Source organism: Capsella rubella, unplaced genomic scaffold (genome assembly GCF_000375325.1).
Source record: "Capsella rubella cultivar Monte Gargano unplaced genomic scaffold, Caprub1_0 scaffold_2, whole genome shotgun sequence".
NCBI classification, from domain to species: Eukaryota; Viridiplantae; Streptophyta; class Magnoliopsida; order Brassicales; family Brassicaceae; genus Capsella; species Capsella rubella.
This window is the reverse complement of record NW_006238922.1, coordinates 2,512,916-2,531,003: the sequence shown is the minus strand read 5'-3', so window position 1 is coordinate 2,531,003 and position 18,088 is coordinate 2,512,916. Positions and strand designations below refer to the sequence as shown.

Sequence of the window (18,088 nt, the reverse complement as noted above, 5' to 3'; positions counted from 1 at the left end):
TTTTTAGTCAATCTCTGATAGGTTTACTATCTATTTTTATTTTTAAAAAGATAAAAAATGTCTCACTAAATAATATGTGTTTTTTCTCTTCAAGTTATATTTTATTAATATTAAAAATATTTACAAACAAATAAACAATGCAAATATGGTATACGAAAATATAGGAAAATGATATGATTGACTCCGACTATTATTTGGTAGATTTATAAAAAAAAAAATAGTTGTAAAGGAAGTTTAGGTGTATTTTTGTGTGTTTTTCTTATATAATTTAAGTTTTAGTTTTAATGTTTTTAATTTTAAATTAAATAATTTGGTTTTAAGATCACTTTTTAACTTTTATGTTTTATTTAATCAAAAGTTTCTTAGATGTGCTATTAGAGTAACCCATCAACTTTTGTTAAGATTAAATTTCTTTATATGTAGTCTGTTAAATCTTTTCATTACACGTGTTTTATTGGTCAAAAGCTTATATAGTTTGTTGTTAAAACTTCAAAATACTCTTAGCAATACATTAGTTAGTAAATTTAAAAGTTGATGTAGTTGGAAACGATTTCTAAATCATTAACTGATATGCATATATATAACTATAGCTAAAGTCTAAACACATCGACAACCTAAATACTTTAATTATATAAAACACCTAGTAACGAGCAAAACAGCACTTAATTGTCACATGTGCATACCATAATCGAGAAAACTAATCACATCCACCGTAATTATGTGAACAATAATACCAAGCTTTCGAACTAAAAGTTGACTAACCTAACTCGTGCTTAAACAATGTTTATATTTACCAAACTCTAAAAAAAAAAAAACACTTTTATAAAGAAGAAAAAATAATTTACAAACGTTTATTAGAAACTTGCTTTACTAGAATCTTCTATTACTAAATTCTGTTTACAAATCTTTATTTTTTTAATCTCTCTTCTAATATACTTTTAGATTTTCAATGCAAACATATGCTTGGTAAAAATTTCAAATTCATATCAACAATTTTAATATTTTGACCAATAAAAAGTTAGGAAATAGATTAAAAATGATTTACAAAAAATTGATTAAAAGTGTTAAAATAGAAAAATTATATTTTGTAAAAAATTAAACGATTAATTGAAAACAAAGGGAGTATAATATATAATTATATATATTCTCAAATCTCAATTAACCACACACATCAAATTAGTTGCCATACACACATCAAATTAGTAGCCAAAAACATCAAAATCTATGCATAAAATTACAAATATAAATACTTAGAAAATTCCAAGTAAATCTATGAAAGAAAAGACTTATTTGGTTAAACTTATGCCCCAAGGAAGTCAATCAACAAGACCAACACAAAGTTATCACATACGCGATCAATGATGTTCTTTTTATTCCTGGAAGCTTCTTATAATAATCATCGACACACACAAACAAAAATATATAAAAATTTCTGAGATCTAAAGATTTGACCAAGTTATATACAACACTTCATCAGATCCGGTCAAATTCTTTAACCCTATAAAAAACCATTATCGTGTTACAAAAAGAATATTATTGTCGCGTGAAAAAATCTTTATAAATTCAGACAAATCCCTTATATTACTACCAAAGGTCGTCTCTCTTGTCTGTAAATCAAAATCCTCAATAACTAAAAAAACAAAACAAGAAAAACTCTCTAAATCTCTTACAAGAACACATCTCAAGATTAAAGAAACAACAAGATCATCATCGAGTGTAGTAAAAATGGTGAGCCCATTTAGATCTCCATGTTCTTCACCTAAGAAATCAAGAAAATCAAGCAAGAACCCTTATTCGAATCGTGGACTTGACAAATTCTCTGAGCTTCTCTCGGAGCTAGACGAGAAGAGACAAAGCATATACTCGAAGAAGCTCGATTCCGGTGGACCGCCTCTTGTTCGATTCGTGTTCACGAGCTCCGGCGAGTGTGTCCCAATTGTGATCAGATCGTCTTATCTACACAAGAAGAACAAGAAGAAGAAAGATGTTGTCGCTGAGAAAGTCAAAACAGAAGAAGTCAACGAAGCGAAAACAGAGGAAATCAAGAAGAAGACAGAGCCTGAAACAGAGCAGAAACCGAAACAGAGCTGTGTTATAAACGAGAATCTGAAGAAGATCGCGAGACCGAACCATTTCTTTCCTGTGACTGTGATCTTGGTTCTTGTTTTCTTGGCTTTCTTTGGAAGATCTGTGGCGATTATGTGCACTTGTATCGTTTGGTACTTGGTTCCAACGATTCAAGAACAGAGCGGATCATCATCAATGTCTTACGCGATGAAGAAGAAAGATTTCGCTAGGAAACTAAGTATTGAAAACAGAGTATCGTTTAATCCAAGAACTGTTCGTGATCAGTCTCCTCGCAAGTAGAACACGTTTTATCATTTTGGCTGCTCGTGAGAAAAAAAACCGCGTGATCGAGCAAAAACGTTTTTTTCTTTGTCAAAAGTTTTTTTTGGTTTGTCTCTTTGTTTATTCTCTGTTTTGTTCATAGTTGTTGAAATTTAGAGACAGCTGAATTAGCAGAAACATGTGTATCTTTATTTTTGTTTCATTAGGTTTTAAATGTTTATAGATGTAAATATGCAATTGGGAAGATGTTACATATTTATCTACTCAAAAACATACTTTGTACAGAAAATTTTATGATCTGTTGGACATAGATCGTCATGTTCTTGAAGCAAATGATTTGATAAAACCAAATAGATCGTGAAGGAAGCTAAGTAGTTCTCATGTGTGCCATGATTACAATTTACAACCAACAATAGATAATACAATCCATAACACACCAATCAAGAAACTTAAAACTTAAAAGAATATCAAAAGAAAGTGAGATATAAGTATAGTGATCACAATTTATTTATTTATCTAGATAACCCCTAGATAATAATAATAAAAAAGTGAGTGAGTTGTAGAAAAAACAAAAGCTTCACATGCAAGAATTAATGAAGATAAAAAGATGTAGCTATTGTCTATAACATTTATGACGGATGATAATTTAATTTCCATGTGAGTATATACTCAGCATTTCACAAATCACTCTAGAAATTTTTCTTTGTTTTACAATCTCAAAAAATGTCATTGTATATTTTAGGTTAATTTACACTAAACCTAAAACTCTTCTTATTGAATTTAAAATTTTTAATCACTTAATTAGAATATCGACATATATGTATAATTTAAATTTTATATGATTTATGTGAAATGTGTTAAAAAAAATTCTCATTAATATACGTACTAACCGATCAACGATATTAGTATTAATCACTAAGGTAGTCATCTTGATAAAGAGTGATTATGACTAAATAAGCATAACTTGCAAGTTTCAACTTATAATCAATCAACAATAATTAATGGAAATGAAGAAAGATAGTGTGATGCAATACATTTTTGTCTGAAAAAATAATAATTACATTAGCTGTTTCTTAATAATTCAATTTAGTTATCCATGAGTCATGGACCATGACACATCTATGGAAAACGTGATACATGGATGGATATTCAATGGAAAGACTTCAACCTTATCATCAACGACGATAAATTAATACAAATAAAAGGTAGAGATGGTGTAGATGACAACACTTTACAGTACATATATGTTTTAAGATGAGACAGTATGGTTCAGAGAGTTTCTAGACAGTATGGTAACAACGGTCTTCACAAGGAGTTTTGAGATTTAAAGTCTTTTATGGCTAATTTATTATTTTGTCCGATTCAAAAGACTTTATTTTAAAAGTTATTATATCGGGTTTCACTTTAGAATATGTGATTCATTTGGTGATGGATAAGGTCGTTCTTCTAGAATTTTTGATATTATTTTTTTCTTTTCATGAAATTTTTATAAATTAAATGTATGCCTCATTGCCTTTATTCATTGGTGATGGATAAGGTCGTGCTTCTAGATTTTGTTTTTGCTATTAATGATTTATATTTTTGATGTAGTAGATGATGGATAAAAGGACATAAGGTCGTGCTTCTAGAATTTTTGTTATTAATTTTTTAATTTTATTTTGATGAAAGTTCTTATAACTTTAGTTATGAACTAGATGTATGTCTTGATTGTTTATGGTTTTCAAATGAGTTTTGGTTTTAATATATATATTTTTTAAATCGTTATAAATTATACGTTTTTCTTTGAAATGGTTGGGTTCGAAGCCAAATTTTGTGAGAAGACAATATGGTTATGAACGACTAACCCACTTGCTTCTTCTCTTGTTTAAATTTTCTTAAAAATCTATTTTCTTATATATTCAAGAAGATTAAAGAAGTAAAATCTGTAAAAGGTACAGGATCAAAATTTTAAGAGTTTTAGTAGTTTCTTAACAATATTCAAAATTTCATCTTAATGTGTTTTTAAGAATTTTCTCTACGATATTTTTGTTTTCTTCTCAATATCCTCTTTCATGGTCACGATATTAAAAGGGCCGACAGTAAAACTTTGTTTTTTTTTTTTAATTTTAAAAGAGAACTCGATATTCATTCATTTATCAATAAAAACAATTTACATTTTTGGGTTTATCAGCTTATATGAAAAAGGTTGTAACCAGAGAAGAAGAATAGTACTAAACCAGAGAGGAAGACTTGTATGAATGGTGAACAACCCTTGGCTCTTGCCTTGAAGTCCATTTTGACGCTTGTTAAATTCATCATAACCAAGAGAGATTGACTTGGTGAATGGTGATAGAGTTCCAAAAAACGTCTTTTATTTGTTTGACACTGTTCCCCGAAACATATTTAGTATCATTCCAAAGTAACTTTTTAACCAATAATTGATATTAAATAAATATTATTCACACAAATTCATTTCTTTTTCTCAGAAGTACATTGCCTATTTAATATTTCCCAAATCAAATATCTCAAAACCATCTGTTTTGAAAAGTATTACCAATATTTTGGCCTAGCTTCGTTCGAGTCGGACTACAAACAAAATATTGACATACAAAATCAGGGTGGACCGAACTATCCCATTTGATTGACATGCCAAAAGTTTCTTCCCACAAACTTTCAAAAGGGAATATATTTCCGAAATTAAAATTCGAGTCAAGTCCAGTTCGGTGTGCATGTATTTTTGGCATAAGAACAAAACACAAATCTTAACTTAGAAATCTTCAAAACATCATTATCTTAAAATACAAATATCTGTCATAGACCTAGAAGACAGAGAGCAGCCGTCTACATCTCCCAGGGTTCTCTAGATCTCATCTCAGTGTATTACTCCTGCAAATAAACATATTTAACATATCAGAATCATCTTTTGTCTGGATTGAGGGATTCAGCATTTTAGTTATATAATCATAATCATACAATACCCTGAATCTTTTCCGGCGTAAATCATCCTGATTGTATCCGAAATCTTCATTTCTATGTCCGCCATCTCTGTGATCAAACGTCCTCCTCGAGTTCCGGAAAAATCCAACCTTGTCCCATGTTAGTTCATAGTCTGCCTTTAGCCGAGTACCTTCCTGCTCAATTGACAAAAACCAGACTACATCAGCTATGTTTTAATGCCTACAAGAGAAATACCGACAGAAATACCAGTTGCCTGATTCTTTCTGCATAATCAATCAAATAAAATATCTATTGACTATCAAACAGGAAGTATTGAATGTATGTACAGATGTTACAGAGCCGGCAAAACATTTTGATGTCCTTACATCACAGTATTTATTTCTGGATGCAATAGCAAGAACCCACAAAACCATGCACTAGCTGAAACTAGTTCTTTTCATACAGTCTAGTGCAGGATTCAATATAATCATCCAACAAAAACATTTCTGTGAATGATTAAAGCTCTTCTGCTATTTAAGAAGATTGCGCAACAGCGGAACAGAGAAAGCTACTATATACCACCATATCCAATTTTCCCAAAATATTTTTGTCTAATGAAACCTAAGATGTTTCTTTGCAATATAGATGATACCTTTTCCATTGAGCGACCACAGAAAGCCTTCATGGCATTGACAAAGTCATTGTACTTCTCGAACTGAACCACAATCTTACAATGGAGACCTGATACGAGGTCTCCACTGTCCTCATCTGCATCCTTACCTAGATCATCGTCCTCAGCAACATTAAGATTCCTATAGAGGATGAGTTAATGCAGCTGAACATGGATTTATGAAAATTATCGGAATTACATTAGATTCATTGGTAAACAGAATAAATGATCTGAAGAATAGAATACTGAAAGCACACATGGTACAGAAAGTTCAATAAGATGGTTGAAATTAGTCGTCAGGTAAAATTTCCATACAAAATGCAGATGCATGAAATCTTTACCAGCACCATGGGCAAATACCGTAGATTATGATCTAATGCAGATGCATGAAACCTAATCAAAGTAGCACAAAACCAATTCTGGTTCCAATAAGCAAGCCACAAATCAATCCTAACTCCCTCAGTGTCACATTCTTGAAACACATTCATTAATCTTTACTTCTCTCTGATAGAGATAACACAGTTTCGGACAAACAAAATCAATTTGAACACCAACATTGAAAGATGAAAGAATCTTTACCTAATTTTCCCAAAGCTAGAGAAGATGGTATGTGTAACCAACATTGAAGGCTTTGATGATACTCTTGGCTCAGCAAACCATCTTGATGGCACACCTCTGAGTACAATCGTATCAGCCTCTCTCCTTCCTTCCCTTGAATGTCCTGCAGATCACAATCACATCAAATAACTGGAAAAAATCGCAAAAACAAAATCTACATTGATAAATCCAAATTACCAAAAGCGTAAAACTCCTCCCAATCCTTCTTCAACCTCTCGAAATCATCTGAAATCGGAAGCACCACACTAAGCTTATACTTAACTCCTTCCAAATTAAGCTCAATACCATTCATCTTCTCCACCAAACTTTTCCTCCAATCAAGAAACTTCTTCTCCAATTCCTTCACATCTCTCTCTCCATCATTCTCCTTCTTCATCTTCTTCCCATCAAGAAACCCTAAATCGCGTATAAACAATGATCCATGAGCTACTGGCTCCTCACGCTTCCGTTTCTTCAAGTCCTTGTGACGGCGAACTACAATATCTGCCTCCGCAACTGTCACTGACGGTACGACGGAGCTTTTGAGGTAATCTATCAAGGATCGTTTGAGCTGCCATTCGTCGATGGATTTGGATACGGAAGGGACTACTGGGTGGATTGTGAGACAGAGCTTGACGCGTGAGACGAGAGCGAGGCCGTTCTCTTCGATATCTAGGGTTTCTATGGGAGATAACTCTTCTAACGATCGCATCTTTTCCGCTGTCGATGCGAAATTCAAATCGCGCTTGGCTCCTCACAGTCTCGGCGGCTTTGGGTATAGATTACACTGAAAACAGTGCTAATTCCGAGTTTCAAATCGGTTCTTTCCGGTTCTCTCGTTTTCCAACATGTTGGGAAGAAATTGCATAAGCGGTCCAACATTAGAGATTAATTATTTGTTTGTACTTTTTAGCAAATAAAAGTTAGGAAAAACCCCAAAAATAAATTAATAATTTTATTAATTATCTGTTTTTTCGTTGTTTACCGATTTAGATTTATTGCCTAAACAACGTTAGCGACATTGACAAATCATATACATAATTCAAAAATTAGATTTTACCATTTGTTGTTTAGTTTAGAGCAGAAACGAGGATTGTTATTCAAAACGGTGTCCACTGTTTCACAATGGAAGTGTTGTTTCCTCCTCTTTGAGGTTTGGACAAGGATTCAGTCACTTTGTTGATCGTTGTATTGGTTGTTTTTACTCCTTGTAACTTTGTTGTATCATTTGTTAATGGAAGTTAAAATTCAAGTCTTTAAATGCAATGTTGAGTTGTCCGAAAAAAGAATTTAGCATTTGTTTCATCTAAATTCATATATAGATTCATAGTATGTTAATGTTTAGTTGAAGAGTTTAGCGTTTGTTTTATCTAATATATAGATTCATAGTACGCTAATGTTTAGTTGAAAATTTGATATCATTTCACATCTTTATCGTTAAGCGAGAATTATACAATGTCAATAAATCCTACTATCACATGGATTCTTTTCAAAAACAAATTTATAAATTGTGATTTAAAATTATTGCATTTAAAATTGAAAAAGAGAGAAAAAACTATTATGGACACACATTTTCTATTGTCTCATGAACAAAATTATTATTTTGGATTCAAAGCACAAGACCTTCCATTAGTATTATAGCTGATTACTTTGATATAGCGATACCACATTATATCACTACAACTTAGACAAAGTTGTTAAGTTGATGGTGTGATATTACAACGTTTGAAACACAAGAATACACCATTAGGTAATGATGGTGGTGTTATCCAACTCATGAGGATGTGATGTAATGATGTATGGCAAATATTCATGTCTTACGTTCTTCGTTTTGGCATGCTAATTATGGCTGAAGCATTGCATCATCTTTTTTTTTTTGGGGGGGGGGGGGGGGGGAGTGTGCACTTGTGCTCCTATTTTGATCTTAGTCATGCATCCATATCAGTTGTGTATAGTTGGATTTGTACCTTAAGTGAAACATTGTAATTTGCTAGGTCTCTTAAGTGCAGTTAGCCGCACAAGTGAATTATAATGCACATCTTAAAAACTTGCATTTGATATGGTTTAATAGAATATTGAGATGATATATTTTTGTATTTAAAAAATCCGGCTCTGAAACCGAACCAAATATTTATAAAATCCGAAAACGGAAAATAAATTTTTCTATCCGAATTAGAAAGAATAAATTGTTGGAGACAAATTAAGAAATTAGTGTAGCCTCCCTCATCAAGATTTACAAAAAGTGGTCTCCTGAATTGGTTCATTTGCAAAGATACACAACCAAGCAACAAGACAGATTCACATATATACATCTTGCAACACATTCACAGATTCACTTACTCTATTTAGCCGATGAGAATGTTTATGATGATACCAAAAAATTTATATTTTACGCATTCAGATTTGTGTATTTTTCGCTTTCACATTTGTAAAGAATTTTTTTTCAACATTTATAGAAATTTCCAACATTTATGAAATAAAAGAAAAAACCACTTAATAAATTTCAACATTTATGAAATTTGAAAACTTTGTTAATTACTAACGTGCTTATGTGTTAAGTTATATGACCCGTCTTCGCCCATTCTCTCCCCCGACGAAGACACACACATACACAAAAACAAGAAACACATCCTAGCTTAGCACCGTCGCGACCGAATTCGAAATTCCGGTTACCCAATCGCCGGAAAATTCCACCGCTCGTGGCTACCGATATTGGTTATCGTCGGATCTAACTGCTCCCTTTCTTCGTCCAGATCTCGTACTCTATTCTACCGCGATTCGCTGTGCAAGTTACGATGGAGGCGATCGATGAGTTGTCTCAGCTTTCGGATTCGATGAGACAAGCGGCGTCGCTACTCGCTGACGAAGATCCCGATGAGACCTCTTCTTCTAGACGGCCGGCTACTTCTCTCAACGTCGTTGCCCTAGGGAATGTGGTGGGTTTCCTCCCGCTTTTTCTGTTTCTTCGATGTGATTGTATTTGGCGTTTGTTGTAAGTTTTATGCTGTGACTGACTGTAGATTTTGGTTGCCATATCGTGGATCTTGTGGATCTCGATTAGGTTTTTTGAAATGTTCCCGTAAGCTAGGAGATTGGTAGGATATATTCTTCGTTCGTAGCTTGTTTTGTTGTGGTTCTTTCTATCTGGGAGGTATTGCTTTAAGAGAGAAGGTTGATGTGCTCGGTTTTTGAAACTCTGAGAAATCTATTTTAGAAAGTGTATTTCAGGGCAAAAAAAAGTTTTTCTTATTAGATCGTGCTGTTAATTGAACTCTTTGTTGCCTAAATTACTTGTCTGTTGGAAGACAGAAGAATAGATAGTTCTGGGCTTGTGATTGGAACTTGTAATGCTTGGATAAGAAAATTTCTTAAGCTTAGACTGAAGTTATTTCACGTTTCTTTGTGGATCAGGGAGCTGGAAAGTCTGCAGTACTGAATAGCCTAATTGGACATCCAGTTCTGGTAAGTTGTGTATTGAGTGTGCGGCAATTTGTGTATGTCACTGTTGGCTGATACATTTTCTTAAAGTAACCACTTTCTGTTGTGCCTGTCTGCTACAATTGCTATGGATAGCCGACGGGTGAGAATGGTGCAACACGGGCTCCTATAATCATTGACTTGAGTAGGGAAGAATCTCTGAGCAGCAAGGCAATAATCTTGCAAATTGACAGTAAAAATCAACAAGTTTCTGCAAGTAAGCTCCCTATGTGCACAGCTATTTAAGAATGATCTGTGAAGATACAATGCATTAGTTTAATATTTGACTAATTTTCCGTTTACTTTGAATGGGTGTATCATAGGTGCCCTACGGCATTCTCTACAAGAGAGGCTTAGCAAAGGAGCCTCAGGAAGGGGTCGTGATGAAATATACCTAAAACTCCGTACCAGCACAGGTAAGCCCTTTCTTACTTGCAAAATCATAAATGTGAATCCTATTTATTGGAACATCCATATTAGCAAGCCTAAGTCGGGGAACGTCCCCTACGTCAGTGAACAGATCAGCTGTAATAAGTTTTTACCACTAAGTCTAATGCACATTAGCGCTCCAACTTCTTTTGGTTAGAATCTGATGCTAAGTTGTAGAAATTGGATTATATATCTAAATAAAGCTCTAACGCAAATGTCCTCTTTGGAACATAAATAATCACATATCATTTGATTTCTTACTGTTTTCTGCAATCATCATAACATTTGTGCCATTTTCATTGCAGCTCCACCCCTGAAACTGATTGATTTGCCTGGACTGGACCAGCGAATCGTGGACGATTCTATGGTAAGATCAGGAACTTCTTGGTACCTTTTACTTCCCCCTAGTCCACCTGTTAACCATGGAGGTTTTCAACATTTTTTATTCCGCATCCTGGCTGTAGGGCAACTTAGAATCATTATAATATTTTCATTGTCATCTTGTAATTTGTTTGTTTCCTCTCTTTGTAAGATTGGTGAACATGCACAACACAATGATGCCATATTGCTAGTTGTTGTGCCAGCTAGCCAAGCATCTGAAATTTCATCATCTCGAGCCCTGAAGACAGCAAAGGAGTATGATCCTGACAGTGAGTATATACATTTTCATAATAGAGGCCCTTCATTATACTTCCTAACTACTGTGGTGACCTTGCTATATTTGGATTAAACCACTGAATCTAGATTTTACGTATACTATAACAGAAGAAATTAACACCACTCCCTATTTATAGGTACCAGGACAGTAGGAATTATCAGCAAAATTGATCAGGCAGCAGAGAACCCAAAATCCCTTGCAGCAGTTCAGGCTCTTCTTTCAAATCAAGGACCTCCAAAAACAACTGATATCCCTTGGGTTGCACTTATTGGCCAGTCTGTCTCAATTGCATCAGCGCAGTCTGGAGGCAGTGAGAACTCTTTAGAAACTGCTTGGCGTGCTGAGAGTGAAAGTCTTAAATCCATTTTGACTGGTGCTCCGCAAAGCAAACTTGGCAGAATTGCGCTGGTGGACACCCTTGCTAGCCAAATTCGTAGTAGAATGAAGCTCAGGCTTCCAAATATCTTAACTGGGTATTTCCTCTCTCCGTTGTTTGCTTTTTTATGTCATAATTGCAAATGAAAAATTGATTGTTTGTTTGCCTACTGGTAGTTTAGGGAAGACTTATATCTTGGTCCATGAAAGCCAATTTAGGTACTGGTAGTTTAGGGAAGACTTAGGGGGAGTTATTGGGAGATTGATTTTAAAAGAGTTTATGGATTTCAAAAGTTTAGAGATTTTGAGATTCTCAAAAAGATTTGTTGATTCTAAAATAATGTTTACCCAGATTTTTAGAGTTTAATAGATTCTTCATATGATAGACTCTACAAATCCTTGTGATAATTGCAGTATTTTGAAAGTTGTTTTTAATGACTAAATATGTAAGGAATCATTAAACCAATAACACTAGAATTTGATAGAATTAGAAAATCAATAAATACTCAACTTTTTGAATAACAAAGGATTTTAAATAGAATTACAAAATACATACACCAATAACAAGAGATTTTATTGAGAATCTAAGAATCCGTACACCAATAACAATAGAATCTTAAACTCTAAAAATCTTTAAAAGTCATTCTCCCAATAACCCCCCCTTATATTTTGCTCCATGAAAGCCAATTTGTTTTGTTTCTTTGAAGTCGAAGTCAATCTGTAGGCTTAGTTAGCTAGCCCCCATCCTCATTAGTGCACTTCTCATGAGATATTTTAAAACGCTTTGTCCTTCTGTCTTTTTTTAAGAAGTATATACTGGGACCAGGTGGATGCTAAGTTTGGGAAAAGGAAACCAGGATTAATATTTTTAACTGATTGAATAGATGAAAATCTACTTAAAAGTTAAAAGTCATGAAATTAAAGTTTTATCTTGAATTTGCTAGGGAATTAAACGATGTTTAACGAATTTTGAAATAAACCAAATAGCAAAACTTTCAAGGAAGAGAAAGCAAAACAGAAAGTTTCTCAAGAGGAAATATTAATCTGAAAATTGATAGGTGCCAGTTTTATCCTCTATAATTACTAAGTTCTGAAAATTCTCTTACTTGCAAGGTCACTGCTTACCTCTGTTAAGCTTATCAGTTTTATCCTCTATAATTACTAAGTTCTGAAAATTCTCTTGCTTGCAAGGTCTTTGGTCACTGCTCATCCTCTGTTAAGCTTATCTGTTTTGTTTGTCTCCCAAAATGTGATGGCTGTCTTTTATTTTAGTTTTCTTAATGATTATTCAGGGACATGATTTTGGTTTTTACGACAATCCTGAACTATTTCCTTTCTTACATGCACAGACTCCAGGGTAAGTCTCAAATAGTGCAGGACGAATTAGCAAGGCTTGGTGAACAATTGGTTAGCAGTGCTGAAGGCACAAGGGCAATAGCTTTGGAGCTTTGTCGTGAGTTTGAGGACAAATTTCTTCTCCACTTGGCTGGTGGTGAAGTGAGTATTTTTCGTACTTTAGCCTTTTCATTTTTCTAGTTGTAATGGAATGTGTGGTGCTGTTAAGATGTAGACAATTAAATTTTTTAGGAAGATTGTCTTATATCATTTAGGATAGAAAAAAAATTAATATTGTATGTATGTATTATGTTTTACTGGAATATATTTTTGAATTTCATGCCTTGTGGTTGTGCCTTGCATGTGCTGAAAGCCTGAAACCCCTTTTGGACTTCGGTGTATTTGTTCTCTAACAAAAGTTTGGTTCAGGGAAGTGGTTGGAAAGTTGTTGCAAGTTTTGAAGGCAATTTCCCCAACCGTATCAAGCAGCTTCCATTGGATAGACATTTTGACTTGAACAACGTCAAAAGGGTGGGTTGTTATTTATTCTTGACCCGAATTTATGAACAAGTAAAAGTTTTAGAACGGAGTCTGACAGATTGATTTGCCAATTGTTTCAGATCGTTTTAGAGGCAGATGGTTATCAACCTTATCTTATATCTCCAGAGAAAGGGTTGAGATCGTTAATAAAGACCGTTCTTGAGTTAGCTAAAGACCCAGCACGACTATGTGTTGATGAGGTGTGTCAATGATAGTGTTTTCAGCTTATCTGGTGTTGTCTTCCTCTTATTTGAGCTGCTTTGGATTGAAAATTCAAAAATATAGTAAATAGGAAACATTGGCTATGGCTATTCAACACATGCCATTTTGATATTTTAATTATCCTGATCTAGTATTATTAAAGTCTTACTCAACCTTACCACAAAATATTGTCACGGTTCATTTTTATTCTGAATATTAACCTGGTGGCCTTACTGTCTCATTTGTTATTTAGCTAATATGTTCTGAACTTTTTATTAGGTTCACCGAGTGCTTGTTGACATAGTTTCAGCTTCCGCGAATGCCACACCTGGTCTTGGGAGATATCCCCCTTTTAAGAGAGAGGTAATAATGCTTTTCACTGCTCATTCAGTAGGATTTTTCATTTTTGTAACAGCTGTTCTTTTTCTTAAATAACTGTCAACCAGGTCGTAGCTATAGCAAGTGCCGCACTTGATGGATTCAAGAGCGAAGCTAAGAAGATGGTAGTTGCACTAGTTGATATGGAGCGTGCGTTTGTACCACCTCAGCACTTTATCCGCCTCGTACAAAGAAGGTAGCTTCCCTTTCTTGGCCTTTTAGCTGTCATTTCGAGTTAGCTTTATCATACTCAAACTTATGGATCATTATCTTAATTTTTCCCTATTTTAATGTATGACGGTTTTAAACATTTTTAAATGGATTTACTTTTGTTGGTTTCCTGCTAACTTTTATGTTTGCCTGTGAAATGAGCATTTATTTTCTGAATGCTCTATCAGAGTCACAAATTGGACTTTCTTTAATAGTCACATAACTGCAGCATTTGTCGCACAAGTATTATACTTACTTACAGTATACATGTTACAAGTTCTTTTATGATGCATAGCTTACTATTTTTTTTTTCTCTTTTTGGCTGTATCGTTTACTATCTTTATCAGAATGGAAAGGCAGCGTCGTGAGGAGGAGCTAAAAGGTCGTTCCTCTAAAAAGGGACAGGATGCAGAGCAGTCTCTCTTAAACAGGGTTTGCTTTTATCTCAGAGGCTCTGTATTTACGTAGTGGATACTGCTTTCCACTTTATTCTATATGAAAAAGTCCATAATGTAACAGTTCTTGTTTCGGGTTGTAATTCAGGCCACTAGTCCTCAGCCTGATGGTCCATCATCCACTGGTGGTAGCTTAAAATCATTGAGAGACAAATTAATGCCGCAAGATAAAGATAAAGATAAAGACAAAGAGACTCCGGAGGTATCTGGTCTGAAGACTGCTGGACCTGAGGGGGAGATAACAGCAGGTCCTTATTCTTACACATTTTTTCAGTGGCTGTCTAACAAAATTCTATTTGCTCATGATCCGTTTTCTTTGCATTGCATGCTTTTACTGCTGTTAAGGTTATCTGATAGTTCAATTGCATAATTTATTCCTCTTTTCTATTTCCTTTCTGTCATTACGCATTGAACTGGTGTAGGATCAGCTTTTCTTTATATTATTTGTGGATAACAAACCAACTTCAAAGCTTTCTTATCCAATTCTGCGGTCTACTTGTTTCTTGTCTGCCACTTTGCCTTGACCTAGTGTAGGATGAGTTTTTTTCTGGTTTTAGTTTGTTAAAGATCCCAACTTCCAAGGTCTTCAACATAAATTGTACTCTGAGGTGCAGGGTATTTAATGAAGAAAAGTGCAAAGACAAATGGGTGGAGTCGGCGATGGTTTGTTCTGAATGAAAAAACTGGGAAGGTTAGTTTTTATTACAAATATTCTTCAGGAGTTCATCCAAATATTTGCAAAAGAGAAAGCTCTGTGCACTTTAATTGTAACTGTAGTATACCAATTTGATTTCTTTTTTTTAGAAGAGCTTTTTATAATTGTTGTTGAAGTGATCTGTCATTGCATTTACCTTTCTTCACATTTTTTATAATTGTTATTGAAATGATCTGCCATTGCAATACCTTTCTCCAGCTTGGTTATACAAAAAAGCAAGAAGAAAGAAACTTCCGCGGCACTGTAACATTGGAGGTATCATTTTATTGAAGTACTTACTTTTTTTGGGTCGAAGTCGAAGATGTTTCTGCAACTAATAAGAGTGATGATAGGATTTCATATTTACGTTGTTCTTCCACCCGACCCTTAATCTGCACAGGAATGCAGTATCGAAGAAATTTCCGATGATGAAGGAGAAAAATCAAAGAGCTCCAAAGATAAGAAATCAAATGGACCTGATTCAAAAGGACCAGGCCTCGTATTTAAGATAACCTGCCGGGTTCCATATAAGACTGTACTTAAAGGTATGCCAAGCAATAATCAAAATTAACGGCTTAATCCTCTTTATGCACTTTTGTATGAACAATTCCTCAAAAGCTCTGATGTTGCAGCCCACAATGCGCTGGTTCTCAAGGCTGAGAGCATGGTTGATAAGAATGAATGGATTAATAAGCTGCAAAAAGTTATTCAGGCTCGAGGAGGCCAAGTAGCTGGCGCTTCCATGAGACAAAGTCTTTCAGAAGGTTCTCTTGTAAGTCACACAAGGAAACTACTTGCTCATTCCAAGATTTCTCCCCTTTCCCTTAGAGACTATATCTGCGCAAAATATGTGTTAGCTGATCTTAATCCAGTACTGTTTGCTTGATGATAAAGTATTTGCTATGAAAAATGATATCTATGTGTGTCGTACTTGGGTAAAGATTTTTGTTATACTTAAACATTGAAGATAGCTTTGTTTGGGCATGAAGGCAATGTGTTTCCTGGAGTGGTAATAAATTTCGGTTTTCTTTTGTTGTCTGATTTTCTTTCCCTTTTCAGGATAAGATGGTTAGGAAACCGGTTGACCCAGAAGAGGAATTGCGGTGGATGTCCCAAGAAGTACGGGGTTACGTTGAAGCTGTTCTCAACAGTCTAGCTGCCAATGTTCCAAAGGTGGACTATTCATTTTTGTCGTGAATCTTTAATTTCCAATGTCCATCTCATTTTTTATTACTTGATCATATTACTAAAACCGTGGCTACACACAACAGGCTGTTGTTCTTTGTCAAGTAGAGAAATCAAAGGAAGACATGCTGAATCAGCTTTACAGTTCTATCAGGTTTCTTAATATCCTCACAATGTATTACTTACTGTATATGATGATGTGGTGCTTATTTGTCCCTCCCTTCCATCTGCAGCGCAATTGGTAATGAGAGGATTGAATCATTGATTCAAGAGGATCAGAATGTCAAAAGACGAAGAGACCGTTACCAGAAGCAATCCTCTCTTCTTTCGAAGCTCACAAGGCAGCTTAGCATTCACGATAACAGAGCAGCTGCTGCTTCAAGCTGGTCTGACAATAGTGGCACAGGTGTGTATATATATATATATATACCCACACTCATCTACCATTTCGATATTGTGCTAATATGTAATGCAAAATGCATGGAATTGATTTCGTGGTCATCTTTATATGTTCTTTTTTGCAGAAAGCAGCCCGAGAACCAATGGTGGGGCTTCAGGAGAGGACTGGATGAATGCGTTTAATGCAGCTGCTAGTGGACCTGACTCATTGAAGAGATATGGATCTGGCGGCCATAGCCGTCGTTACAGTGACCCAGCACAGAACGGTGAGGATTCTTCTGGATCTGGTGGCAGCACCCGTCGCACCACGCCAAACCGGCTCCCACCAGCACCACCACAGTCTGGATCATCTTACAGGTATTAGAAACCTGTTTGATTTCCAGGATTATTATTGAAGGTACCATAAAACACAATTCTTTTTTTTTGGCCGTTGTGGATTGGTCCCCGTTTCGGGGACTAATTTTCTTATTTCCTTCACTAGTTAAAGAAAAAAAAAGAAAACAGAATGATAATATAATGATGTACTTGCGTGTGTTTTGTAGATAGATATTTGTTAGAGAAACTTATGAGTTTGGTCTTCATATTGGTCATATACTTTTTTATCACAAGATATTATTACTTTTCTTATAGTAGCATCTAAATCTTAGGGAAATAAAACTGTGTTAACGTTTCCATTTTTGACGTAGCTTATATCTATTATTATAATATATAAACTATTTCCACTATGAATTCAAATGGGAAGTTGCTATTCAACAAAACACATAAGTAGAGACATTAATCATATTCAGGAAACATGATGATTTACCCAAATGTGTGGGGTAATTTCGTAATTACAGAAAGTTGTTTGACAGTTTTGTAATAACCGAAAGTAAAGGCGCAAATTCGTAATTATCGAAAGTTGTTTGACAGTTTTGTAATAACCGAAAGTAAAGGCGCAAATTCTTATCGAAAGTTTTGGGGCAATTTCGTAACTACCGAAAGTTGTGGGGCAAAATCGTAATTACCGAACGTTGTGGGGCAAAATCGTAATTACCGAAAGTTGTGGGGCAATTTCGTAATTACCGAAAGTTTTGGGGCAATTCCGTAATTACCGAAAGTTGTGGGGCAATTCCGTAATTCCCGAAAGTTGTGGGGCAACTTCGTAATTACCGAAAGTTGTGGGGCAACTTCGTAATTACCGAACGTTTTGGGGCAATTACGTAATTACCGAAAGTTTTAGG

The 18,088-nt window shown here is 34.7% G+C and overlaps 3 protein-coding genes across 3 annotated transcripts; 2 read left to right on the top strand and 1 right to left on the bottom strand.

Moving 5' to 3' along the window:
* Positions 1-1,528: 1,528 nt before the first annotated feature.
* On the top strand, positions 1,529-2,604 carry LOC17896076. Its single transcript, XM_006301774.2, has one exon. It carries the CDS (start codon positions 1,726-1,728, stop codon positions 2,365-2,367), a length of 642 nt encoding a protein of 213 aa, XP_006301836.1. The 5' UTR covers positions 1,529-1,725; the 3' UTR covers positions 2,368-2,604.
* Positions 2,605-4,984: 2,380 nt separating this feature from the next.
* Positions 4,985-7,309, bottom strand: LOC17894660. The gene is made up of 5 exons (XM_006302490.2): positions 6,731-7,309; positions 6,515-6,656; positions 5,918-6,077; positions 5,307-5,459; positions 4,985-5,214 (listed from the first exon to the last, which is right to left on the bottom strand). The coding sequence occupies exons 1-5, from the start codon at positions 7,242-7,244 to the stop codon at positions 5,209-5,211; spliced, it is 975 nt and encodes a 324-aa protein (XP_006302552.1). The 5' UTR covers positions 7,245-7,309; the 3' UTR covers positions 4,985-5,208.
* Positions 7,310-9,127: 1,818 nt separating this feature from the next.
* On the top strand, positions 9,128-17,483 carry LOC17894520 (dynamin-2B). The gene is made up of 22 exons (XM_006300636.2): positions 9,128-9,468; positions 9,944-9,994; positions 10,106-10,226; positions 10,333-10,425; positions 10,744-10,805; positions 10,971-11,088; positions 11,233-11,569; positions 12,821-12,968; positions 13,236-13,337; positions 13,427-13,546; positions 13,827-13,910; positions 13,994-14,121; positions 14,483-14,567; positions 14,679-14,838; positions 15,205-15,281; positions 15,504-15,560; positions 15,685-15,829; positions 15,917-16,056; positions 16,344-16,457; positions 16,556-16,623; positions 16,703-16,875; positions 16,994-17,483. The coding sequence occupies exons 1-22, from the start codon at positions 9,328-9,330 to the stop codon at positions 17,230-17,232; spliced, it is 2,763 nt and encodes a 920-aa protein (XP_006300698.1). The 5' UTR covers positions 9,128-9,327; the 3' UTR covers positions 17,233-17,483.
* Positions 17,484-18,088: the final 605 nt, after the last annotated feature.

Bases quoted from the DNA above. Each gene is read 5' to 3' on its own strand.
- LOC17896076 (XM_006301774.2), top strand. From the start codon at position 1,726: ATGGTGAGCCCATTTAGATCTCCATGTTCTTCACCTAAGAAATCAAGA.
- LOC17894660 (XM_006302490.2), bottom strand. From the start codon at position 7,244: ATGCGATCGTTAGAAGAGTTATCTCCCATAGAAACCCTAGATATCGAA. The intron at 6,657-6,730 runs GTAATTTGGATT...TGTGATCTGCAG, and splicing joins GGAGGAGTTTTACGCTTTTG to GACATTCAAGGGAAGGAAGG. The intron at 6,078-6,514 runs GTAAAGATTCTT...CATCCTCTATAG, and splicing joins TCTAGCTTTGGGAAAATTAG to GAATCTTAATGTTGCTGAGG.
- LOC17894520 (XM_006300636.2), top strand. From the start codon at position 9,328: ATGGAGGCGATCGATGAGTTGTCTCAGCTTTCGGATTCGATGAGACAA. The intron at 11,089-11,232 runs GTGAGTATATAC...CCCTATTTATAG, and splicing joins AAAGGAGTATGATCCTGACA to GTACCAGGACAGTAGGAATT. The intron at 13,338-13,426 runs GTGGGTTGTTAT...CAATTGTTTCAG, and splicing joins ACTTGAACAACGTCAAAAGG to ATCGTTTTAGAGGCAGATGG.